We start from the raw sequence: 26299 nt of genomic DNA, 5'->3' as shown, positions 1-26299 counted from the left end.
GCCTCCAGAACTGCAAGGGAATACCTTTCTGTTGTCTTAAGGTCCAAGTTCATGGTAATTTGTTATAGCAGCCACAGGACACTAATACAGTCAACTTCAGGCAGGCTCAGACCTGGGCACTGCCAGGACCCCACCCCCTGTAAGCTGTAATATCCTGGGTGGTACCTCAATCTGAGTGCATACCTCTGATGAGAAGCTCACTACCTGCAGAGTCTAAGTGCTCCTATATCCTGGGACTAAGTCATCCACTAGCAAAAAGATGTCAGTCCCTTTAGCAAAACCTCAAGAATGGGCCAATCCCCCAGAGGACCAATTCTAAAACACACCATCCCGCCCAGTGTCTATAGCCCTGATTTGGACAGTATGCATCTGCTAACCCAGTTTGTGGAGGAGGGGGCTGGGCAGGAAAAGGCAATGGCTACCTACTATGGTTGGAATATAATTCAGGTGTCCTCCAAGGGCCCATTGTGATTGGGGGCTTGGTTCCCAGGGTGGTGGTATTAGGAGGTAATAGAACTTTTAAGAGTGGGGCCTAGTGGGAGATCCTTAAGATGTGCTGGGGGTGTGCTGTTGGAGGCTGGTTTGCTTGCAAACTCTTAGTAGTTCTCACAATAGGGTTGTTATGAAAGAAGCAAGCCTGGCCCCACCCCCCTCTCTCTGTTTTCTGACTTGAGATGTTACTGCTTGCCCTTCATTGCTATCTACCATCCATCACCCACCATGGCACCCTTATCAGAACTGAGCCAGTGCAGGCAGCATGTCCTTGAACCTCTGAAACTGTGAACTAAGTAAACCTTCTTTTCTTTCTCTTTTTTTCTTTTTGTGGTATTGGGGATTAAACCCAAGGGTCACTTTGCCACTGAGCTATATCCCCAGCCATTCTTATTTTTTATTTTGAGATAGGGTCATGCTAAATTGCCCATGCTGGTCTTGAACCTGTCTCAAACTTCCAGGTAGCTGGGATTACAGACTTGTGCCACCAAGCTCAGTTTTTTTTTTTTTTTTTTTTCTTCTTCTTTAATATTTTATTTCACTTCACTTTACTTAGTTTATTTTGCAGTGATAGGGATTAAACCTAAGGTCTCATTTTATTTTACTTTACTTGGTTATTTTATTTCACAGTGCTAGGGATCAAACCTAAGACCTCATGCATACTAGCCAAGTGTTCTACCAGTGGGTTATATCCCTCTGTCCCTGACACTCCTTTTCTTTACAAGTAACTGTGTCAACTATTTTGTTACAATGATGAAAAGCTGACTAATACACCACCCAAGTCCATGACTGGGCTAGGAGCTCAGGTTCCCATCAGGGCAGGGCTCTGGTCAAGAGATAGGTCTTACCTCTCAGCACATTGAGGATGAAACTGAGAATAGCGCCCCCTGCAGGTGGTGGTGGTGAATACAGGGTGTAGTTTCCCAGGGGCATCTCCAGGGCATCCACCACCTCAGGCTGGAAGGTAACCAGGTCCTGCAGAGTCAGCAGGCTCCCTGGGATGAGATGGAAAGGACTCCAGATACAGATGGGGAAACTGAGGCAAAGGATTGCTGAGGGTCCCAGGATACACAATGGGAATCCCCTTGCACCCTAGCCATGTAGACATGGTGTGCGTGGTATGGGGTGGGGAGACAGAGACCACAGGAAGGCAGGTGTGGGGAGGGGAAGAAGATGAGAGGGGAATTGGGAGGGTGGGTCAACCCAGCTGCCCAGGCCTGTGTGGAGATCTGTAATCCCCTCCATTGGCCCTAATTCACCAGGGCTCTGCTCTTTGAATTCCTTGACCACAGAGGCCACTGAGGCCAGCAGTGGCTAGGCTGCGTGCCTTGCCTCTCTGAGACCTGGGAGCAGCCAGCACTCTAGCAGGGCCTACCCTTAACCCCCTTGACTCTTTCTTTGGCAGGGACAGGGTATTGGAATGTCAGTGCAGCCGACCTTCCTTGGCAATATCCTCCACCAGCATCTGGCCCAGCCTCCCTGTGTAGAAGACCTCTGCGCCCTCCGTGGCCACAGTCTCCAAGGTGGTGGCCAGCGCAGGCCATGGAAATGGGTCCTGAGGCCTCAGGGGTTCTGTCCCATTGAAGAAGAGCTGCCTGGGGAATGGGGAGGGGCAACCTTAGGGTCAGGCTAGGTCCCAGAGGGCAGTCACTCCTGCCAGGGTTCTATTGAGATCCTAGGGACTGCATGGGAATGACAGTTCTGGCCAGGGGCCCTGAGGCACTGGGTTAGACAATGAGGGGACAGATTCTTTAGAAGCAGGAAGGGTTGAATACCACCACCTTACTTATGGCCCTGGTCCAGAGAGGGCACCCACCCTAGTGAGTCCAAGTTCACCCAAGGCCTGCCCTCCCAGTGACCCTGGGAGGACCTGTCAGTGGGCTGACTGGTGGGGCAGGGAACAGCCAAAGCCCTCCTACCACCTCAAAGAGAGAGAGAAGGAGGCCTGGGCCTGAAGGTAGATGGCAGACCCCAAATCCACACCCTTGAATTCCCATGACTTGGGCACTAAACTCCTCCTGGCTTAGCATCTCTGAGCTAGGTTTTGACCTAAGAAGAAAAATACTGGCCATCCGGGCCTTAAGACCCTGGCACTATGTTAGGGTCAACTCTCCAGTGTGAGGAGGGGCCCAGGCAGAGCGGGGGTTTGGCTGGGGTCAAATAGAAAGCGGCCTTAAACAAGGTGTGTGCTCACCTTAGGGTCGATGCCTGTAAGGAAGGCTGCAGAAACCTGCTGTTCAGGAACTGGCTCAGGACAGAGGGCATGCGGTAGCCCCCTCGGAGGAGTGCAATAGTGGGCTGGAACAGCTGTGCCCAGGGCAGACGGCCATGGCGGTGGTGGGCCTCTGCGTAGCCACGGAGCTCCCCAGGCACCCCAATCCACTGGGCCCCTGCATGGCGTATCCCTTCCCTCAGCCCTGTGTCTTTCAGGCCCACCCAGGGCTTCCTCCTTACCCCCACACTCATCCCCCACCCCAGCTACAGCAGCCAGAGTGAGCTCCTGGAGTCCTGTCCTGACCATGTCCCTCCCTACACAGAACTCCATGGCTCCCCATTGCTTTCTGTGCAGATAAAAAGTCCATCTCTAGGTCCATAGAGCCCTGCACAAACTGGCTCCAGAAACTGGAGAAACAGACCCTGTCCCTCTATCCCATCTCCACCAGCCTGGTTCTAACTTTGAATCACCCCTCCCCACTCAGAGAACCCCTCTTCCAGGAAGACTCCCCAAAGTCCAGCAGGTGAGGGGCTCTGCATGGGTTCCTCCTACTCCAGCCCTCATCCTCCCATGTCGGGTGTCAGCCTGTTCATGAGGCACACTGCCCCTTCAGGGTGTGTTCTGGTCAGCCCCAGTGGTCTAGTGGGGTGGAGTTGGGGGGCCCCTCCTAGGACCTCACCTGTGCCCAGCGGCAGAGCCTTTTCACATTGGTCCAGCAGGCCCTGGGTGTGGCTGGCTGGTACCGTCTCCCGAGCATTGATGACTTCCACCTTTCCTGGAGTCGGGGGAGGGTAAGTGAATGGTTATAGCCCATCAGAGGTATAACCATAGGCCCCAGCCTATTCTAGGTCTCAGTTTCCTTCTCTGTGCTAATACTTAGGATAGAACTTGCCTACAAGGACTTAGCACAGTGGAGACAAAGCGCTAGAGTAGGGGAGACTGAGATCACCCAGGAAGGGGCATGGGAATTGGTTACCCTGTGGTTGTGCACAAGTCTGTTCTCCCCACAGTGGGGGGAGTATCACACGGGGGCCTACCTGTTGTTGCATTGTAGATAGTGAAGATGACCCCTCCACCCAGGCCCATGCTCTGAGGGTTGACAACGCCGGTGCAGACCAGGGCTGCGATGGTGGCATCCACAGGTGAGCCCTGCTGCTGGAGGATGGCTCTGGGGGACATGGCGCAGAATCAGTTGCCTGATTTGTCACCCCCAGCCTTCCCACCTGAGTTCACTAAGTTGGAGCTCACTGGGGAAGAGTAACAGATTGGTAGCCCTAAACCCCAAGTTAGGTCAGAAAAAACACACTGAGATGTCCTCTCAAATCCAGCTGCTAGCTTATCCACAGCACTTTACGGATTGCAAAGTATGATGCCATTTGCCTTTTCCTTTGTCCTACATGAAGCACTCAGTTTGCAAAGTGCTTCTGGAATGTAGGTTTCTTTTGTTTGTTATTTCCAGAAATCCAGAGTGCTGGGGACTCGAACCCGGGCCGCCAGCATGATAGGCTGGCACTCTACGAGATGTGCTATATGGCCTGCACTTGCAAAGTGCTTCTGCTGCCATGGTTCCCTAGGTGTTCCCTGTAGCATTGGCTCATTGCATCAGGCAGAAGCAGGCCTGGGCCACCCTGAAGCCTACTCTAGGACTCCACTCCTCATCTCACTGGGGACACACTGGCCCCAAACCCTTCAAGACTGGACTTTGGTAGGTAAGCTCAGGATCCTGTCCTACCACCAGAACACTACAGGGCTGATGGGCCTCACAGCTTCTCCTGGCGTCCAAAGTTTATGAAAATGTTCTCTGGCTTCCACCTCCCTAGTTGTCCAAGGAATGGGCCCTTAACCTCTCAAGTGTGGTTGGAATAGCCTGTGTAGTGATAACCCCTGTCCCTGGGGCACAGCCCTGAACATCTCACCAAGGCTGCTTCTTGCCCCCCATATCCAAGAACCTCCCCAGCACCTCAATAGCCAGAACTTAAACTCCAGTTCCTGACAAGGAAATCAAGACTCAAAGAGGGAGTAGAACTAGGTCTTGTGGTCCACTTCTTGGGACCTCTGACCCCAGCACTTTCCCTTGGTTCAGTTACCTGTGGCCTGACTAGCCCATCCTGAACTCTAACTCTCCCGCTCCTGAGCTATGTATCCCTGCTGCAGGCCCAAATGGTCCACATGGATGCCACATGCACATACGTAATCTCGAAATGGGAAAGAAGGAAGGAAGTCAAAAGCATCAAAGAAACAAGTCTGCTATTTGTAGGCGTGATTGCACATTTTTAACAAGAATAAACTCCATCATCAAAACCAAATAGTAAATTGAGAATGGGAAACACTAAATTCCCATCAGAGACCAAGATCCTATCTCTCATTCTTTCACTAAATGGAGCAAGCCTCATTTTTCCTTCCCAACCTGTTTTTAAACTGCCAATCTGTCAATTGTCCCTCCCCCTGGAAGTCCTTTCTTTTTTTGGTACTGATATTAGAAATTGAACCCAGGGACACTTTACCACTGAGTTATGCCAGCCCTTTCTTTTTTTCCAATGGACCTTTATTTTATTTATATGCAGTGCTGAGAATTGAACCAAGTGCCTCGCCTCATACATGCTGGGCAAGAACTCATCCACTGAGTTACAAACCCAGCCCCAACACAAGCCCCCCACTTTTTTTAAAATTTATTTTTATTGTAAACAAATGGGATGCATCTTGTTTCTCTGTTTGTACATGGAGTAGAGGCATACCATTTGTGTCATCATACATTTACATAGGATAATAGTTTTTGATTCATTCTACTATTTTTTTCTTCCACCCCACCCCTCCCACCCCTCTTTTCCCTCTATACAGTCCCTCCTTCCTCCATTCATGCCCCCCTACCACCCCCCATTATGTGTCATCATCCGATTATCAGAGAGATCATTCGTCCTTTAGTTTTTTAAGATTGGCTAATCTCACTTAGCATGGTATTCTCCAATTTCATCCATTTGCCTGCAAATGCCATAATTTTATTATTCTTTATGGCTGAGTAATATCCTATTGTATATATATACCACAGTTTCTTTATCCATTCATCAATTGAAGGACATCTAGGTTGGTTCCACAATCTGGCTATTGTGAACTGAGCAGCTATGAACATTGATGTGGCTGTATCGGCTGTATCTCTGTAGCATGCTGATTTTAAGTCTTTTGAGCCCCCCACTTTTTTGAGATAGGGTCTCACTAAGTTGCTTAGGGCCTGGCTAAATTGCTGATGCAGGTCTCAAACTTGAATTCTCCTGTATCAGTCTCCAGAATCATTGAGATTACAGGCGTGCACCACCATGCCCAGCCTTAGAAGCCCTTTCTGCACTTAGCTTCTGGGATCCTTTGCCATCCACTCCATTTCAGGTTTTTCTCCCACCTCTCTGACCCCCTGATATTGAGGGCCCCAGGTTCAGTTTGTCTGTGGATAAGCTCATCCAGACTCATGCCATAAAAGGCAAACTCTATGCTGACACCTTCCAAATTTTATTTCCAGTCCAGCCCTCTTCACTAGACTCTAGATGCACATGCACAGCCATCCACAGGTACCTCCCCTGGGTATTGATGAAGCATTGCACACTTACCATGACCTAAATTGCACTTTTATTTCCCTCCCATGCCCGCCCCCAACACAGTTCCTGTCCTTGCCTTCACAATCTTAGAAAACAGCATAACCATTTGCCCTTTTGTTCAATCCATAAATCCTAGAGTCATCCTTAGTGGTCATTTTATTCCATCCCTATATCCAATTTGCCAAAATTCCTATGGGATCTACCTCCATCACCACCATCCTGGTCCAAACCATCAACCTCTGTCATCAGGGTTATTGTAATGGCTTCCTACCTGGTACCCCACATCTGCCTTGTTCCCTTATATTTTAACAAAATAATTTGTCAAATGAAAATCATTTGATGGGAGATTAGGTAATTCAGACCAAACTTCCCACAGAGAACAAGAAAAGCCAGGCAAACAGAAAACATCTGCTGGGCTGGGGTTGTAGCTCAATGGTGGAGTGCTTGCCTCAAGCATGTGAGGCACCAGATTCTATTCTCCGCACCACGTAAAAATAAATTTGGAGCTACTTTCCCCCAAAACAACTGCCAATCCTGGAAGAGATGACTGAGAAGCAGAACAGTGCTTTTTGACATCCTCACGTGGCTGGGGGAAGAGATACTGCAAACTCCCCACATTGGGAATGGGTCCTTCTAGGTTTACCAGTCACCCAGAATTAGACTAGCCCTCAGAGCACTGTGGCCCTATTTCAAATAATCTCATTCTCTGGAATTGGATAAAGAAGATCCCAGAATTTTAGAATCCTCAGCTTCAAACTATTTCCATAAGTTATTTTGAATGTTTTTTGTACTAGGGATTGAACCTAGGGTGCTTAACCACTGAGCTATATTCCCATCCCTTTTTATTTTTTGAGACAGGGTCTCACTAAGTTGTTTAGGGCCTTGCTAGGTTGCTGAGGCTGGCTTTGAATTCCAAATCTTCCAGCCTTAACTTCCTGAGCCACTGGGATTACAAGCCTGTGCCACTGTGCCAGCTATTTTTAACAATTTTTATATATGCCCTCCAATGCTTAATTAAAAATAGCTGAGCAAAAAGGGAATATGACAGAAGGAACAAAGTTCAAGGGAGAGCACAGACCATTTTTTCAAAAGACTCATAGGATGCCCCGATCATGAAACTATCAGACGACAGACTTTTTTTTGGTACTATTGATTGAATCCAGGGGTGCTTAACCAGTGAGCCACATCCCCAGCTCTTTTTATTTATCACTTATTTTGAGACAGTCTTTCTAAGTTGCTTAAGGCCTTGCTAAATTGCTGAAGCTGAACTTGAACTTGTGTTCCTCCTTCCTCAACCTCCTGAGCCACTGGGATTAAAGGCATGCACCACTGCACCCAGCCATACCATGGACTTTTAAATAACTATATTTCAAGATGTAAATGACAAAATTCAGAATTTCATCAGAGAGATAGCAACTATGAAAAATGGAATTAGGATCTTTTTTGGGGGGAGGGGGTATTAGGCATTGAATCCAGAGATAATTTATCTCTGAGCCACATCCCCAGTCCTTTTTATTTTTTTATTTTGAGAGAGAGTCTCACTATTTTGCTTAGGGTCTTGCTAAATTGTTGAGGCTGGCCTCAAACTTGTGATCCTCTTGCCTCAACCTCCTGAGTCATTGGGATCATAGGCATGCATCACTGTATCTAGTCCTACTTCCCTGTTTGTTTGACAGGGTCTTGCTATGTTGCCCAGGCTATCCTTGAATTCCTGGACTTGAGAGATCCTCAGTCTTCCAAGTAGATGGAAGTACAGGTATTTACTACCGCTGCCTGGCTTTCTCTGTATTTTAGTTTAGATATTTTGTAGGCTCAGTAGTACAGATCTGTAGTTCCAGTCACTTGGGAGACTGGGCAGGAGGATTTCTCAAACCCAGGAGTTCAAGGCCAGCCGGGACAATATTGCAAGACCCTATCAAAAAAAAAAAAAAAAAAAAAAAAGAAAGAAAGAGAAAGGGAGAGAGGGGAGATAGGGAGGGAGGGAGGGAGAGAGAGAGAGACAGAGAGAGAGAAAGAACAGAACCCTTAGAACACTGACTAAGACACCATCAGGGATACATTAAGAAGTTTAGGTCATCTGAAATTGGAGTTCCGTAAGAAAATGAATGGGGAAGAAGTAAACAGACAGTGCTAAGAAATTTTAAAACTGATTTTTAAAAATTTAAGTCATAGATTGAAGGATTGAAGCCAAAGATTGAAGACCACCTAAAAGCCTTAGTATAAAACTGCTCATAGCCAAAGACCAAACTTTTAAAAGCAGCCAGAGGAAAAAAGACAGATTTCCTTTAAAGCACAAAATTAGACTGAGCTTTGGCTTCTCAATAGGAAAACGAGAGGCAAGAGTATAATTTTTCAAAGCAAAGAAAGAAAAATATCTTCCAACCTAGGATTCTCTGTCTGTGAACAATATCCTCCACAAACGAAAGTGGAATAAAGACATTTTCAGACAAATGGAAACTGGAGCTAGGACGGCAACAGATCTATGCTTAAAAGAATGCTGAAAAGTATTCTAGGCAAGCCGGAACAAGATTCCAGATGGAAGCTCAGAGGTGCTAGGAAGAATGAAAAGCAGCAGAAGAGATAAATGAGTTGGTAAATCTAAAAAAGTGTTCTTTGTACAAAATATAATAATATAGAAAATTATGAAATATAAAATTAATAAAGAATGATGAAATATTTAAGGGTAAAATCACATCTGGGATTTGCATTGAAATGATATAGTGAGAGTATACACAAAATCAACTTGGCTGTAAGATTGGGGTTGAAGGTGGATGAAGGATGTGTGGGGATTCATTATCCAATTCTCTTTACTTTTATATGGCTCTATGTTATTAATATAAGTAAATCTAAAGACACCCAAAACACACAGGTATATTTGTATATATACCACACACACACTTAAAATACACAGACATAAGGCCAGGCAAGGTGGTGCAACTTGAGGAGGCTGAAATAGGAGGATAGTGAGGTTGTATTTATAAAAAGGACTGGAGGCCAGGCATGATGGCATATGCCTGTAATCCCAGCAGCTCAGGAGGCTGAAGCTGGAATATTGAAAGTTTGAGCCCAACCTTAGTAATTTAGCTAGGCCCAAAGCAACTTAGTGAGACCCTGTCTCAAAATAAAAAATAACAAGGACTACAGATGTAACTTAATAGTTGAGCACCCCTAAGTTCAATTCCTGGCACAAAAAAAAATAACATATAGTCATGAAGGAGTAAATTTAGTTAGTGTCCCAAGGTTCTTGCATTAACCAGGAAGAGGATAAAAATACTAGACTTTGGTAAGGAAATAAAGCATGCTGTCATCTCCAAAATAATTGCTATAATTTGAATTGAATTATATTGAAAGGCTTGTTTCCCAGAGTGGAACTCTTGGGAGATAGAAGAAACTTTAGAGGTGGAACCTTGTGGAGGTTTTAAGTCATGCCAGGTATGCCTTCAAAAGGGGATTGTGGAGCCCAGTCTCTTCTTTCTCGTTCTCTTTTCTGCATCCCTACATGAGATGAGTGACTTTGCTCCACCACACAGTCCCCACAATGTTGTGTGTTGCCTCACCATAGGCCCAAAAGCAATAGAGCCAACCAATCATAGACTGGATCCTCCAAGACTGTGAGCCAAGGTAAGACTTTTCTCTTTTTAAGTTGATTATCTCAGGATTTGTTACAGTAACAGAAAGCTGACTGACACAATAATATACTGTAATCTTTTAGGAAAAAAAAAAATCTTTAAGACTACATACTTAACCAAACTAATGGAGGGAGGAAATTAAATTATAAAACAAATAAAATACAATAAAATAATAGTAAGTGCAAAAGAAGGCAAGAAGGGAGATAAGAAAAAAGAGAACAGTCATGGAAAATAGACAATAAATGGTTAGATAGTAGATTTAAATCCAGATGAAAGGGGAGGAAGGAGGGGAAAGAAAGGGGAAGTACTGGGGAATGAATTGGAGCAAATTAAATTCCATGCTTGTATAATTATGTCAAAATGAACCCCAATATTATGTATAACTATAATGCACTAATAAATTTTAAAAAATAAGCCCAAATGAATCATTAAGTACATTACATATAAAAAGATAATGCAAAAAAAATTTAAACAATGGATAAAAAGTCAAATCCAACTAATGCCTTCTCTATAAGGGTTCAGAAAGGTGAAAAGTAAAATGATGAAAAAATATGTCTTGCAAATACTAAGAAGAAAGCTGTACAAGATTAATTTCAGGGCTGGAGTGCTAGCATGAACAAGGCCTTAGGTTTGATCCCCAGCACCAAAATAACAATAATAATAATAATTTGAATTCCAAATAAAGGAGACTTTAAAGCATTATTAGCAATTATAATAATATTTAAAGATATATCACAGAAGGAAGTAGAGGTTTCTGGCAAGTTTGGGTATTATTCATGGTAGGAAACTGGATCAGATTTCTTTTGAGAAACCAAACCAATAGGATATACATCATCAGAGAGAGAGAGATTTATTTTAACAAAATTGGCTCACATAATCATGGGAGATGGCAAGCTTAACATCTGGAAGACAAGTCACTATAAATTCAGGTCAGAGGTAATGCTGCAGTCTTAAGTTCAAATTTTTATGTCAGGCCAGCAGCCCAGAAATTGAGGCAGGATTTCTGTTACAGTCTTGAGGAAGAATTCTTTTTTTGCCAGGAACCTCAGGTTTTGCTCTTAAGGCCTTCAACGGATTGGATGAGGCCAACCCACACCGTGAACCGTCATCTGTTCTACTCAAAGCCAACTGCTTAAGAATGTTAATCACATCTACAGGGTACTTTCACCACAGTATCTAGACTAGTACAGATGGCCCCTAACTTTCAATGGCAGAACTTAAAATTTTTGACTTTACATTCAGTAGAAACTGTACTTCAGATTTTGAATTTGGATATGCTTCAGGGCTGGCAGTATTGGTATGATGCCCTCTCTTGATGCTGGCAGTTGCAGCAAGCTACAGCTCCCAGTCAGCCACACCGTCACGAGAGGAAAACAACTAACGCTCAGCAGTGCAATGTGCTAGGTGTCTGGTAGGTTAGGTGAATTAAATGCATTTTTGTTTGTTTGTTTGTTTGCTTGTTTTTTGGTACCAGGGATTGAATTCAGGAATGTTTAACCACTCAGTCACCATTTTTAATTTTTTATTTTGACACAGGGTCTACCTAAGTTGCTGAGGCTGGCTTTAAACTCCAGATCCTCCTGCTTCAGCCTCCTGAGCCACTGGGATTTCAGGTGTGTGCCACAATGTCCAGCTAAATGCATTTTTAATTTAAAATATTTTCAGCTAATGATGGGTTTATTGGAGTGTACCCACATCATAAGCTGAGGAAAATCTGCATTTGACCAAACACCTGGGCTCCATAGCCATGCCAAGTCGATACATAAAATTAACTACCAGCCAAGAGTAAACACCCATAAAAGAAAGAACTAAGGGTGCTCTCTCTTATAGCTCTAATATTATGATTATATTTAGTACATAACATCTATAATATAAACTGGAGGTGTAGTGCAGTGGTAAAACACTTTCCCAGCATGAATAAAGCCCTGGATTTGATCCCTACCACTAAAAACACTTTTAATTTAATTTAAAAAATATGCTATATATAATACAGTAGAACATATGTAACATAATATATGACTATATAATATAGTAATACTTAAATCTTCTCTTTTTTTCATACCAGGAATTGAACCCCAGTGCACCTAACCATTGAGCCACGATGCCAGTCCTTTTTTCTATTTTATTCTGAGACAGGGTCTCACTCAGGTAAGAGGATCACCACAAGTTCAAGACCTGAGAGGGCAACTTAGCAAGATCCTATCTCAAAATAACAAATTAAAAAGGACTAGGGAGTTCTCAGTTTCCTGGCTGATGTGAACAGAGCAGCTTTCCTCCACCACTCTCTTCCACCATAATGTTCTGCCTCACCTCAGGCCCAGAGCAATGGAGTCAGCTTAGAATGGACTGAATGAAGCTCTGAAACTGTCGAAGTGACTGTATACTGGGAGACTTTGCTGGGCATTTTGACCAGATATGGCCTCTGTAAATAACCTGTTGAAAGTCACTCATATCAATTCTTTGCCAACTGTAATAATCCAAGACAACTCTCTCATCTACCTTCTCTAACCAGGAAAGCACAAATTGCATATAGAAGGCAGTTGGTTTGGCCTTATTCCTGTTGGACAGCAGTGTAATCAGCCTGAAATGAAACCTCATAAATGATATGCTGTACTCAGTATTTCTTTCTTTTATATTTTTGTTGGTACTGGGGATTGAATTTAGGGTCACATGCATGTTAGTCAAGCCCATTGGTCAGTACTGTACTTTTTAAATTTTTATTTATTTATTTACTTATTTATTTATTTATTACCAGGAATTGAATCCAGGGTCATTTAACCACTGAGCTACATCCCCAGTCCTTTATTGTTTATTTTGTATTTTGAAACAGGGCTCAAGCCAAAGTTGCTTTGGGCCTCATTAAGTTGCTGAGGCTGGCTTTGAACTTGCAATCCTCCTGCTTCAGTCTCCCTAGTCACTGTCATTACAGGCGTGTGTCACCATGGCCAGCAACAGATCTCAATTTTATAGTTATGAAAATGTTATGAAAGTAAATAAGCTCTATTACATTCAGTTGAAAAGCTAATGTGAATTATTGCATTATAAAATTTAGTATTGGTTATTTTGTTTAATCTTTCCATTTAGTTTATTAAATTGCTTGCAATTTTGAAGCAGAAACAACCACCATTAAGATTCCTCTTGGTGTGTGTATAGCACATTCTTAGATACCGGACAATGAGAGCTACCACTGAGTATCTTTTTTTTTTGGGGGGGGGATGGTACCAGGGATTGAATCCAGGGGCACTTAATCACTGAGCCACATCTCCAGTCCTTTTATTTTTTATTTTGAGACAGGGTTTTGCTAAGTTGCTTAGGGCCTTGCTAAGTTGCTGAGGCTGGCTTTGAACCTGTGATCCTCCTGCCTCAGCCTCCTGAACCCCTGGGATTACAAGGCATGCACCACCACACCCGGCACTCTGAATACCTTCTAATATTAGATTTCTCTCTATAATACATATTACCTTTTACCTGCAGAAAGAAATTCCTCCAGATTGGTGTGTTAGAACTGCACCATTTCACTCTGGTCTTAATTACTGTCTTGGGCATTGTCTTTTAAAGGTAAATCCAGAATCACTGATCTATTCCTTAGATTTGAAAACAGGTAATAATGTAAAGTTGTGGGTAAAAGATAAATGATAATTGGTGACATCCTGCTTTCATGTTAACCCGCAAACTTGAAGGCAATTTCATTAAGCTCAAGTGGGGTGACAATCCTCATCATCATTACAACCCAGATCAAAAAAGTGGTGCAGAGGAAACATAAAAATTGAGTAGTTTTTTTGACATGCCTCAGACTGAAACAAAAAACGTGATTCATGGGCCAATATTTATACATATAACTAGAAAATGAGTCTATCTAAGGAGATCTACGAATGTTGTGTACAGAGGAGCTGAGGCCTGAGGCTGTGCTCTTGTACTTGTCTGCCCTTCACCTAAGTTCCTTGAATCCCTTTTCTTAACCATAAGATGGAAGAGGTTCAACTGATTGTATCTGAGATTCCTTCCCAACTTGAATTATAAATGTTCACACTTAGCAGTGATAAGGCAGATAATATACACAGTTACTGACTTAGCTAGATAAGCAACCTAGTGCATCAAAATATATTCATGTTTCTTTTATAATGAGACTCTCCTATTTCTTTCTACCTTTTCCTTGTCATACAAACCACAGTTTAAGGAGAGCCTGCCCAATGTATTTTATATACACACAAAATCTATGTCACTGTAAGGAAAGTGACCAACAACTGTTTTCTTCTTGGTGCTACAACAGTGTGAGGCTGACTGCAGAAAGAGAAGGAAACGAGATCAATTGAACTAGGATGCAATTCTGAGCAGATTATCATTGGGAACAATTTTGAATTATCCTATACAAATGTGTGAGATTAAAACTCAAATGGTAAATAAAAATATTTAGAAATCAAAAAATGAATGGAGGGCCTGGGATATAGCTCAGTCATAGGGTGCCCCTGGGTTCAATTCCCAGACTGAAAAAAAAGAAGAATTTATAAAAAGAAAGAAACATGGAGGGAGGGCATTAATCAGAAACAAATGTAAATGATTCCCTCTAAAAGGGTAAGAATAGGGTAAATGTTATATAAATGGGAATAAGACTTTTGAGTGTGTGTGTGTGTGTGTGTGTGTGTGTATAATTTTTAATTTTGATACTAGGGATGGAATCCAGTGGTGCTTTACCACTGAGCTACACCTCCAGCCCTTTTTTGGTTTGGTTTGTTTTTTTTTTTTTTCTTTTTTTCTTTTTTTTTTAATTGTAAACAAATGGGATACATGTTGTTTCTCTGTTTGTACATGGAGTAAAGGCATACCATTTGTGTAATCATAAATTTACATAGGGTAATGTTGTTTGATTCATTCTGTTTTTTCCCTTCCCCGCCACCCCTCCCACCCCTCTTTTCCCTCTATACAGTCCTTCCTTTCTCCATTCTTGCCCCCCTCCCTAACCCTAACTCTAACCCTAACACTAACCCCTCCCACCCCCCATTTTGTGTCATCATCCACTTATCAGCGAGATCATTCGTCCTTTGTTTTTTTGAGTTTGGCTTATCTCACTTAGCATGATATTCTCCAATTTCATCCATTTCCCTGCAAATGCCATAATTTTATCATTCTTTATGGCTGAGTAATATTCCATTGTATATATATATACCACAGTTTCTGTATCCATTCATCAACTGAAGGGCATCTAGGTTGGTTCCACAATCTGGCTATGGTGAATTGAGCAGCTATGAACATTGATGTGTCTGTATCTCTGTAGTATGCTGATTTTAAGTCCTTTGGGTATAGGCCAAGGAGTGGGATAGCTGGGTCAAATGGTGGTTCCATTCCAAGTTTTCTGAGGAATCTCCACACTGCTTTCCAGAGTGGCTGCACTAATTTGCAGCCCCAACAGCAATGTATGAGTGTACCTTTCTCCCCACATCCTCACCAACACCTGTGGTTTTTTATTTTGAGACAGAGTCTGACTAAGTTGCTTAGGGTCTCACTAAGTTGCTAAGGCTGGCCTGGAACTTGCAATCCTCCTGCCTCAGCCTCCCAAGTTGCTTGGATTAGAGGTTTGCCTCACCACACCTGGCTTGAGTATGCTTTTTAATATACATTTTCTCCCATGTGTTTTTCATCAGTGCATTATAGTTGTACATACTGATAGGATTTGTTGTTACATATTCATACATGCACACAATACACAATATAACGATACTAATGTACTCTTGAGTTTTTATTTTAAAAAGTTAAAACAAAAAAGGATGAAAAAATAAGACCCTAAAATTGAATGCACACTGGAAAAAAAAAAAAACTAATAGAATATTGTACTGATAAAACCCACACAGTAAACATAGTTTATTTAACTGTTCATTTCTGAGGGATACAAGCTAGAAAAAATAATCATGCAAAGACATGAAGTTTACTTAGTGGATTTGTTGTTTGCCGTGATGTTATTAAAGTAATTCTGAAACTATTTTGTGAGTGTTATGGGATAGAGCAAGAAAATAAATATGTTGACATTGTTGGCAACATATTGATTGTCTCTATAGTAAGAAAGACAAACAAATATGGGATGAAGAAAGATGGGGAAGAACTCCATTGCGGTGGGTTTGATTGGAGCTATTTGGATGGAGCCATATTTTCTAAATGTTTCTTTTTGACCCTGTGCACAGAAAACAACCTGGAAGAAATGGCATCCCAGTGGTAACAACCTTCCTTATTTCCAAATCTTAGTTTGTCTTTTTTTTTTTCTTTTACTTTTTTTTTCTTATTTGTAAATATTAGTTTCTAAAATACCATTCTCTACGTTAATTCCTAATTTCAGGTCTGTTTGAGGGAATATACAGCTTGATACTGGAAGCTATGTGCAGTGGAGCATGTTTATAATCTCAGCAACTCTTGAGGTTGAGGTAGGAGGATCTCAAGTTTAAAGCCAGACTTAGCAACGACAAGGCACTAAGCAACTCGATGAGACCCTGTCTCTAAATAAAATACAGAATTGGGCTGGGGATGTTGCTCAGTGGTCGAGTGCCCGAGTTCAATCCCTGGTACCAAAACAAACAAACAAAAAGATTAAAGGAACATGACATTAACTAATTGAATAGTGAATCTGAATAGACATAAGAATGAGACTAGATGGATGGATGGAAGGATAGATAGATAATGGATAAACAGATGGTAGAATAATTGTAATCAACTGGGAAAATTTGAGTCAACCATAAAAATTAATTGAACAGGTATTAGGAAATATTATATAAAGGCTAAATTTATTGAGTGTGACAATGATAGTAAGGTTTTGCAGGAGAATTTTCTTATTCTTAGTAGATATGCTTAAGAATTTAAGGATGAAGTGTTACCATTCTCTACTAATTCCTAATTTCAGATCTGTTTGAGGAATGAAACTTACTCTTCAAAAATGTGGGTTGAGGGGTTGCTGTTGTAGCTCAGTGGCAGAGCACTTGCCTAGCATATGTAAGGCACAGGATTCGATCCTCAGCACCACATAAAAATAAATAAATAAAATAAAGGTTTTGTGTCCATCTACAAGTAAAAGAATTTTTTTTAAATGTGGGTTGATAGATATACAAAGGGAAAGGTAATAAAGCAAAATATTAACAATTGATAAATCTAAGTGAAGGGTACATGGGCATTCTTTCCATTTTTCTATGTGTTTAAAACTATATCAAAACAAAAATATAAACATTTAGAGCTCGGGGTGTATCTCAGTAGTAGAGCACTTGCCTGTTTTGTACAAGGCCCTCACTTCAATTCCCAGCACCACAAAAGTTAAATACAAATAAAAAAAAATTTAGGGGGGAACAAAAATAACAACGAAAAATTTATGGAATGCAACTAATATCAACAATAAGGATATTTGTAGCTTTAAATGCAAATACTAGAGTATAGTTTAAAGATCAATGATCTATATATTCATCTTATAATTTGTGTTTCTTAAGATGTACCTCCAGATGAATACCTTTAAAAATAGCAACTTTAAATCAAGGGAAATAGAAGAAAAGAATCACAATAAAGGCCCAACCAATGAAAGAAAAAATAAATATGCAATAAATAAAATCAATAAAACCCAAAGTTGATTCTTCAAAAAGATAATGAATTTGATTTTAAAAAATCCTAATAAGATTGTTAAAGAGTATTGAGAGAGGACACTAAATATGACTCATTACAGACCTTATAGATGACATATATTACAGGGATTTTATAAATAACACTATGCCAATAAGTTTGACAATCTGTATAAACTAGACAAATTCCTTGGAAAGAATTTGGAAAGCTGACATAAGAAGAAATAGAAATGTGATAGTCTTTTACCTATTAAAGAAATAAAATTCATTATTTAAAAGCTTCACACACACACACACACACACACACACACACACACAAGTAACTCAGGCTTAGAAAGAGTTTTAGCTTTCCATTACGATAACAACCAACCAAAATAATCAACTTATAAAGAGAAAAAGTGTATTTTGGCTCACAATGTTTGAGGTTTTGGGTTGGCCTCATTGCCTTGGGCCTGTGCTGACTCAAAGTAGGAGCACATGGCACAGCAAAACAGCTCACCTCAGGGCCAAGAAGTGAAAAAAAGAGAGAAGAAAAGACCAGGTTCAGCAACCCTCTTTGAGGCCATGCCCCCAATGACTGGAAGACCTCCTGCTAGTCCCCACCTCTTAAAGTTTCCATCACCTTCCAATAACACCAGATGGGGGACTAAACCTGTAACACATGGGACATTTAAGATCTAAAGTATAGCAAAAGGCTGAATCAGCAAATTCTTCCAAACATTTAAGGATGCAATGCCACCAATCCAAAAAAAAAAAAAAAAAAAAAATGCCTCTCCTCTTCCAGACATTCCAAAGAAAGAATACATCCCGTTCTTTATGAAATCAGTATAACCTTGTTACTAAAACCTGACAAGGATGTTCTTATGGTTTGGATCTGAAATGTCCCCAAATTCCCATGTGTTTGGGGGAAGTATTTGGATCTTGAGAGCTCTGATGATTAACCAATGGATTCAACCAATGGAAAGAGGAAGCTAGTTGGAGGAGCATACCTTAGAAGGGTTTGTCTTATCCCTGTCCTCACCCCACCCCCACCTCTACTTCCTGGCTTCCAGGAGCTGAGCAACTGCCTCAGCCACACTCTCCCACCACCATGATGTTCTGCTTCACCTCAGGCCCAAAGCAATAAACCAGTCGACCATGGACTGAAACCTCTGTAACTGTGAGCATAAATACATCTTTCCTCCTCTAAGTCTTTTTTCTCAGGTATTTGTCACAACAACAAAAGGCTGACTAACTTATATAAGGAATGAAAATTACAGACCAATACCCCTCATGAACATAGAGCCAAAAATCCTAAAAAATATTAGCAAATCACATTTTTATTCCTTGTGATATGTAAAATGATATTAAATCACAAAGTGAAGTTTGTTTTAGGGTTGAAAATGTGGTAGTGTGGTTTAATAAGCTCTGGGTTGGTTTGTTTGTTTGTTTGTACTGGAAATTTAACCCAGGGGCACTTAACCACTGAACCATAACCCCAGCCCCCAACTCCATTTTTTTTTTTAGTTGTTGATGGACCTTTATTTTATTTATTTATTTATATGTGGTGCTGAGAATCGAACCCAGGGTCTCACACATGCTGTACAAGCACTCCACCACTGAGCCCCAGCCCCAGTCACCCAGCCCCAGCCCCCCAGTCCTTTTTTTAATATTTTATTTAGAGTCAGGGTCTCACTGAGTTGCTGAGGCTGGCTTTGAATTTGCAATCCTCCTGCCTCAGCTCCTGAACCCCTGGGATTACAGACGTGTGCCACAGCACCCAACTGTACTGCATTTTTTAAAAGGAATAAAAATAGATATTGCAGAAAATACATTTGATGTACAAACTGGTAGAAAAATGGACAAAAGATTGTAAGAAACTTCAAGAAAGAGGATCTCCAGATGACCATGATCATATCCAATCCCCCGACACTGGTTATAGATTGTTGTATTGCCTGTCTCCCCAACCACGAAGCTGGGGCTTTGTCCATCCTGGTTACCACTGCATCCCTACACCATGACTGGCAGATAGTAGGTGTTCCTCACATACTTGATAGAGGACAAAAGAGGATATTATATACTGCAGGTGGAGAGGGAGGCACACACCCACAGCACCACAGCAAACACTCTTGCAGGCTCGGGGCATCCAGGGCCCTGGTGTTCCTAACTCACCAGCTGCGTGATCCAGGAGAGTTAACTCAGCTTGCTGAGCCGAGGTTTCCTCAGCTGTGAAATATGGGCAGTTCTGGCCAGTAGAAGAATTACATGTTTCTAACATGCTTGTCCTCATAGAGCCAGGAGCCTGCTGTCATCATCGCTGCTATCATATATCCATTTAGACATGTGTATTCCCACACATGCATTTGCACACACACGCATAGTCCTTGGGCACAAAGGGTATTTCCTCCGGAGTCCCAGAGCAGAGGAAATACAGTAGTTTCCTGGTGAGCTGGCCTACAGTACAAAAAGCCATGAGGATCACAGGCCCAGGTTGGAGCTGGGAAGAGAGGAAGAGGTAGAATAAAAGGCCATGGCCCTGGGAGAAAGGGACTAAAGGCCACACCCTAACCCCCTCAGGTCCTGACATGGTGACCCATGTCCAGGTCAAGTCATGGTGAAGATCACTAGACAGAGTGGTGGCCATGGAGGGAACACTTTCAATGTGTGGATGAGCCCCAGACCTCACCACCTGTGAGTTTTGAGTCACCCCATGTAGGAGAGACCAACCTGAGCCCCATTTCACAGATAAGGAAAGAGAGGCTCACAAGGTGCAGCAACTTATCCAATGTCCCCGCTCCCCCATGTACTAAGGGTGTGACACACGGACTCCATAAAACAGTTAACAAAACCCAGCCCTTGGGCTCAGTCATGCCCTACCTCTCATCCCAGTGCCAGACCAGATGTCAAGAAGCTTGCTCCTCAGGGTCCTACAGGGCAAGTTCTCTGGGGCACTATGAATACCTCCAATTGCTCACTTGAGTATGATAAAGTTCTGCCCTCCATGAGCCAAGCCCACGGGAGTCCAAGGTGGGGGTTGGGGGACTCTGGGAAGACCTCACCCCTCCCACAGCCCTGGAAATTTCTACCCCTGCAGGGGCAGCAGTGGCAATAACGGGGCAAAGAATGTCAGCTCCAGCTAAACATGCCCACTATGGTGCCAGGCAGGTCCTTTCTCCTAGGCGGATCTAATTTCCTCCTAAGTCAAATACAAAAGCAAGTCCTCCCACTGAGGATCTCATAGGAGGGCAAGAATTTCTGAGAAACCACTTCAGGCAGAAGTCACAAAACCTGAAAGACTTCCCTAACATCAGGAAGTTTCCTTAGAAGACACTCAGATCCTCGGAACACTCAGTTTGCACGCAATCTTAACACATTGGGATGAAATACTGGGAGACGACAGAGTAGAGTGGAAGGGATCTCACTGTCACCATGCTCCTATTGTTTGTTTACTAGGCGTGAGGCTTAGTTCCTCACATAAATCTTAGGAACCCTCACTCAGGGACACAGGCTGCTGCAGATGGCTCAGAATGTGGTGTGGAGAATTGGGAACAAGAGGGAGAAAGTACCCTTCTAAGGGTAGTCACCAGAAGATGCTGTGGCAGTGTGGCCAGGGGCCACACAGGAAGAGATCTTGGCAGGAGGATGCTACCTTCCTGAGGCCCCCAGCTTTATCATACTCAAGTGAGCAACTAGAGGACACTCACAGGGTCCAAAGCACTTTCCCCCACCAGGGGTCCTGAAAAACAAACCTAGGGTCCCAGTCCAGCTGGGATCACCTGATCTCTGTTCTGAAGCAGCAGCTAAGACTAGCCCCAGGCTCCCTCCCACTCTTAACTTCTTAAAACAAGAACAGGAAGCAGAGGGTTCGTTAACAAAACACTGGGGAGAAACCACATCCGCTCTTTCCACCAAGGGGAAGCCTGAGAAAGATGGGACAGCAAGGAAGCAGACTCAGAGAAGAGATCCCAGTGTGCGGTGGAGACCCCCAGACAGAGACTAGGGAGGCACAACCGACCCAGACCCTACTCAGACATATGTGGCAGTACCCCTTACTCCAGGAACAGGCCCACATGGTCATCTCTGGGGTCTGAGGTCCAACAGTCTCATTAGTATCTTTGTGACTTTGGGTTTAAGTAGGCATCACATCTCAGCATGTCCTGACATGACGGGGACATTGTTAGAGGTGGCAGGTGGCCTCACCCCTTGCATCCCCTGGGAACACCCTGGGGAGACAAAGTGACTGCCTGTCCTGACTTGTCCCTGAGCTGCCACTCTCAGCCACTGCTGTCCTAGGAGCAGATGTGAGAGGAAGCAGAAAGCCTGAGGAGAACATAAGGGACTGGGTCAGGAGGGGGCAGGGACTGGTAAGGCCATCAGAGCTGGGAAGGATGGATAGATGGACAGATGAAGAGAGGAAGGAATGAATGAAAAGGTGGACAAATGAACAATAGAAGAAAGCACACCTGAGCTGTGAAGCCAGGAACCAGGGGACTAGGCTAGGGACAGGCCCCCGTGCAGCAGGACTGACCCCCAGGTTTACAAAGCACTTTGAGTCCTCACAATGTCCTGTGAGGCAGATACTCTGGGAAGCAGACCTGTTGGCTGGCGGAAAGGGAATGGTTGCCCAGACTTCTGGGGGCTCAGTGGGAGGCAAGGGGCAGGGAGGAGTTTCCTGCCATGTCCCGCCCCAGTGACGGTGGTGTGGCAGGCAGCAGAGGCTTCCCATGGACTGAGTTTCCTGGAAGAAGATCAGGAAGAGCCAGCTGTGGCCCCTCTTCACCACCACCCTCGTCCTGGCCTGCCAAATGTCAGTCACTCCACCCCTCTGGCCAGGCTCTGACATATGGAGGGAGGCCATGTGGGACGTGGCACTGGCAGGGGGTGTTTTCTAAGTCTAAGAGACTTGGAGATGAAGCCTGGGGCAAGGGGGAGACTAGTCCTGGGCAGTACCCACATATGGAGCCCCCGTACCCTCTTGCCTATGATCCTGGGAAAATCCCCCAGTCCTTGGGTAACTGACACAGCCTTGCTGATAGAGCCAGTACAGACCATCAGAGTCAGGCTGGGCCAGACCAGGGGCAAGGCAGCAGAGCCTTGTTAGGGTCTCTATTTCCAACCTGTGTGTTGTAGATGGACCTCGAGCCCTAGAACCAGGAATAGACTCACACAGGATCTCTACCCACACTGGCATTTCCCTGTGGTTCCCCATCTGCCATGGGGGCATATCTACCACCTATTCTGTGCAGGGGTCCTTGTACCCAGGCCTGGTCAGTGCTGGAACCCAAAACCACATGGCCCCTACTCCACCAGCCAGCATGTACATACACGTGCCTTTCTCCACACCCTTGCTACCCAAGTCTCCAGGAAGGATCAGATGTCAAGAGCCACCCACCTCTTACTCACCGTCCAATGTCTGAGCAGACTTTAGAGTCAGCAGCTACAGCAGCATGGGCAAAGGCCTTGGGGCCACAATGAGCATGGCGGCGAGAGAGGACCACAGCTAGCACAATGATGGTCAGTGCCAGCCCCAGTCCAAGAAGGACCAAGCTGACTGTGGCCCTGTGGCCCTGGGCCATGTTTCAGCGGTCCAGGAAGACAGGGGAGACAGGTGGGTAGATAGGCCAATGGTCAGACAAAGGGACAGATGGACAAAAAGATGTGCAAGTAGACTTACAGATGATTGGACAGATAGAAAAATCAGTGGGGCTGGCGATAAACAAACAGATGGGTTGACATACAGGTTAGATAGCTGGACAAAGAGGATGGTCAGAGAGACATTTGGATAGAGATGGACTTACAGAAATGCAGACAAACATTTACAGATGAACAGTGGTCAGTGAGGCAGACAGATGGGTTTACGAAGACAAGGACAGACGGCAGTGGCAGGGCTGCTACCCTCTTCAAGCACTCTCTACAGAGGCAGATCTGGCTACCCGGGTGAACTTCCAGTTTTCAGTCCAGTGCTTGGCCCTGGCAGGAGGCCAGACATCTAGGGGGAGTTTTTCTTTGCAGAGAAGAGCCAGCTGCTATGGTTAACTCCTTCACTGCCAGTTGGTCCCATGGTCCCTCCTGCCAACCCCGGCAGTACCCAGGGTCTCCTCATCCCAATGTGCTTAAAGACCTGGTGCCTACTGTGTCTGGGGAGCCAGGGTATAAGGTTTCTATGTCATTTCCCCGGTACCAGCAATGCAGGGAAAGCAGTTTGAACAGCCCAGCTCCCTCGCTTGGATCAGGCTCAGAGAGGCCAGGCCACCTCCCCACCACAGTGGAGCTCCACTCCCCAGTCCTGCCCCCTTTGCTGGCCCTGCCTACACAGCAGCAACCACTTGGCACAGGAATGGGGCTGAAGAGGGAAGGGGGACCCAACACAGTGTCACTCTGTACAGTTCAGCCGCAGTCTGGCCCAGGGCCCAGGGTGTCACCCACATGGCAGGGGATACAGACAGGCCATGTGTCCAACTTTAGCGCCCAGTGCCACTAGACCACCTATCCCTGGGAATAGCTGTCCTGGAAACACGGCCTTGGGTCTCCAGAGAGTGAGGCTAGCCTCCCTGGGCCTCCAGACTTCCTCTGTAGCTCAGTTCCTCTGTGGTGGCACGACTATGGTCCTTCCCTGGGGACACTGGCCTAGCTCCTGTTCTCCCCAGACCTCAAGGTGACCAACTGGGCAGGAGCTGGGGGAGTGAGGGCTCACTGAGGCCCACGTTTGACTAGGCTTAACAGGGGTACAGGGCACAAACATCACAAGCTAGATTCCTACCCAACACTCCCCGTGGCTCCCTTCTCCCTTCCTACCGGACCACACGGAGTCAGGGCCCACCTTCTAGTATAGCCAAGAAATGAGACCCAGAGAAGGATTATGTCTGTACAGGTCACAGTCTGCACAGGTCACAGCCTACCAGCCTCCCTGCCCGGTGTCCAGAGCCCCTGGTCAGCCTGGGTCAGAGTGGCTGTTTCCTGTAGGCCTGTTCCCACAGCTGCCTCAAGGAGGGGTGGGCTGTGGGAGCCTCTTCCCGCCACCAGATGATCTCCACTCTGCAGTGACATTGCTCAACCAGGAACCAAAGTACATTCCTGGGTGGGAGCCAGCCCACCCACCCGCCACAGTCCTCAGAGCTCAGAGGCCAGCACAGGGAGCAGGGAACAACAAGGACAGCAGGGTCAAGGGGTAAAACATCCCCCCTTCTCTCCCAGCCATCCTGGTTAGGCAGAGGCCAGAGTGCAGAGGCAGCCAGAGCAAAGACCCAGGGAAAACGTCTGTTGTCATGCTGGGCCTGGTCAGGGACTCAGCTGGGGAGGCTCAGCTGGAATGAGCCCTGAATGTCCTTATCCAGGAGATGACAGGGGGTGGGATGATAGGGAACAGAGGAGAACCCAAGTCCCCCAGATCCCAAAGTAACCTGGGGATAAGCCCATGGACTTAGAGAACCTGGATATGCAACCAGCATGTTAGAGTTCAGGGAGTTTCATGACAGCCTCTCAGCTCCCTCCTGGCTGTGCACCCTTGAGCAAGGCCCACTCCTCAGGCCTCAATCTTCTCCCCTGAAAATGGGGTCATGGCCTTTTCTCTCAGGCTAAAATAAGGATTGAGGAGTGACTTCCATACCTGATCACCCAGCCTCCATCTCTTTCCCAGGGAACTCCAGAGATAAAAACCCTCTAAGCCTCAGACACAGACCTAGAATATACCCTGCAAGCACAAAATCTCACTTTCCAGTGGACACTTTGGAAGCACTAAGTTTTCCAGTCCTAAAGAAGAGCCCAGACATAGCTTACCCTGGTCCCTCTTCCAACCCTTCTGCCCCTGTCCTCGGGGGCCCCCTACTTGGGCTCACAAATTGGGGTGATAACTGGTTGTCAGGCTGTGACTCCCTTCCCACCCCATCTTCAGGAACCTTCATCAGCTCCTCACCCACAGGGTTACAAGTTGTGAAGGATGAAACCAAAGACCTTAAGAGAGGGCTGGAAGGGCTGGACCAGGGTGAGGGATGCTGTGCCCAGCAGTGGCCATCCATGCATACCCCCTCAGGCACCTGTGGGTCTCCTCCAACTTGCCATTCCCAGAGAACTGAGCCTCCTTCTGGAACTGATCACAAGCTTGGGTTTGACTTTGAATTGGATTTGGAAAGTGACCCTGGGCATGGCTCTGACAAAGATGTTTTGTTTCAGTTTCTTGCTCAGTCCCCACTCATCAGGTCTGAGTTTTCACTTTCCAGTGTCCTGGGCAGGCTGAGCCCAGACACACTAGAGTTGGAAGAGAAAGAACTCCCTCCCACTTCTGTCTGCAGCTGTGGCCCTCTAACCAAGTTGATGCCAGAGCCAGGGCTCCCCCTCGTGGTCAATACTAGGGAGTGTTGCTCCCAGCTGCCCCACCCCAGGGAAAGGACTGAATGGCCCCTGATCCTGGGGGCTCACAAGGAGAAAAGATGGTGCTTGACATGGGCATGCCCCTTGCTCACCCACTCACCCACCCACCAGGCTCTCCTCCTACTAAAAGCCAGACTGCTAGGCACAGTGGCACACAGCTGTAATTCCGGCTACATGGAGGCTGAGACAGGAGGATCCAAAGTTCCTGGCCAGCCTGGGTAATTTATATCCTGTCTCAAAACAAAATTAAAAACAGATTGGGAATATAACACAATGGCAGAGTGCCTTTGTGTTCAATTCCCAGTACTTCAAATAATTAAAAGGCTGAGATTATAGCTCAGTGGTAGAACATTCTTGGGTTCAATTTCCAGTACTGAAGGGGGGGGGGGGAACTGGGTTCACTCCAGCACCTGCAGTGCAAAGACCTCCAGATCCTATCTCTTCATTCTC

At 45.0% G+C, this 26299-nt stretch overlaps 1 protein-coding gene across 3 annotated transcripts in view; it reads right to left on the bottom strand.

Annotated features, from left to right (window-relative positions):
• The window catches only part of Ggt5 (gamma-glutamyltransferase 5), a 30394-nt gene extending 6988 nt beyond the window's left edge, over positions 1-23406 (bottom strand). For 2 of the 3 annotated variants that reach the window (XM_047562919.1, XM_047562920.1), the window contains exons 1-6: positions 22886-23406; positions 3745-3875; positions 3387-3482; positions 2687-2882; positions 1930-2087; positions 1341-1487 (exon numbers count right to left, since the gene is read on the bottom strand). In XM_047562919.1, coding sequence (XP_047418875.1) covers positions 1341-1487; positions 1930-2087; positions 2687-2882; positions 3387-3482; positions 3745-3875; positions 22886-23058 — 901 coding nt within the window. In that variant the 5' untranslated portion in view covers positions 23059-23406. The remainder of the gene's footprint in view (positions 1-1340; positions 1488-1929; positions 2088-2686; positions 2883-3386; positions 3483-3744; positions 3876-22885) is intronic. The other variant, XM_047562921.1, reaches the window with a different exon arrangement.
• Between the last annotated feature and the right edge of the window lie 2893 nt (positions 23407-26299).

Source organism: Sciurus carolinensis, chromosome 8 (genome assembly GCF_902686445.1).
Source record: "Sciurus carolinensis chromosome 8, mSciCar1.2, whole genome shotgun sequence".
Taxonomy (NCBI): Eukaryota; Metazoa; Chordata; class Mammalia; order Rodentia; family Sciuridae; genus Sciurus; species Sciurus carolinensis.
The sequence above is the reverse complement of the archived record's forward strand: the minus strand, read 5'-3'. Positions and strand labels throughout refer to the sequence as shown.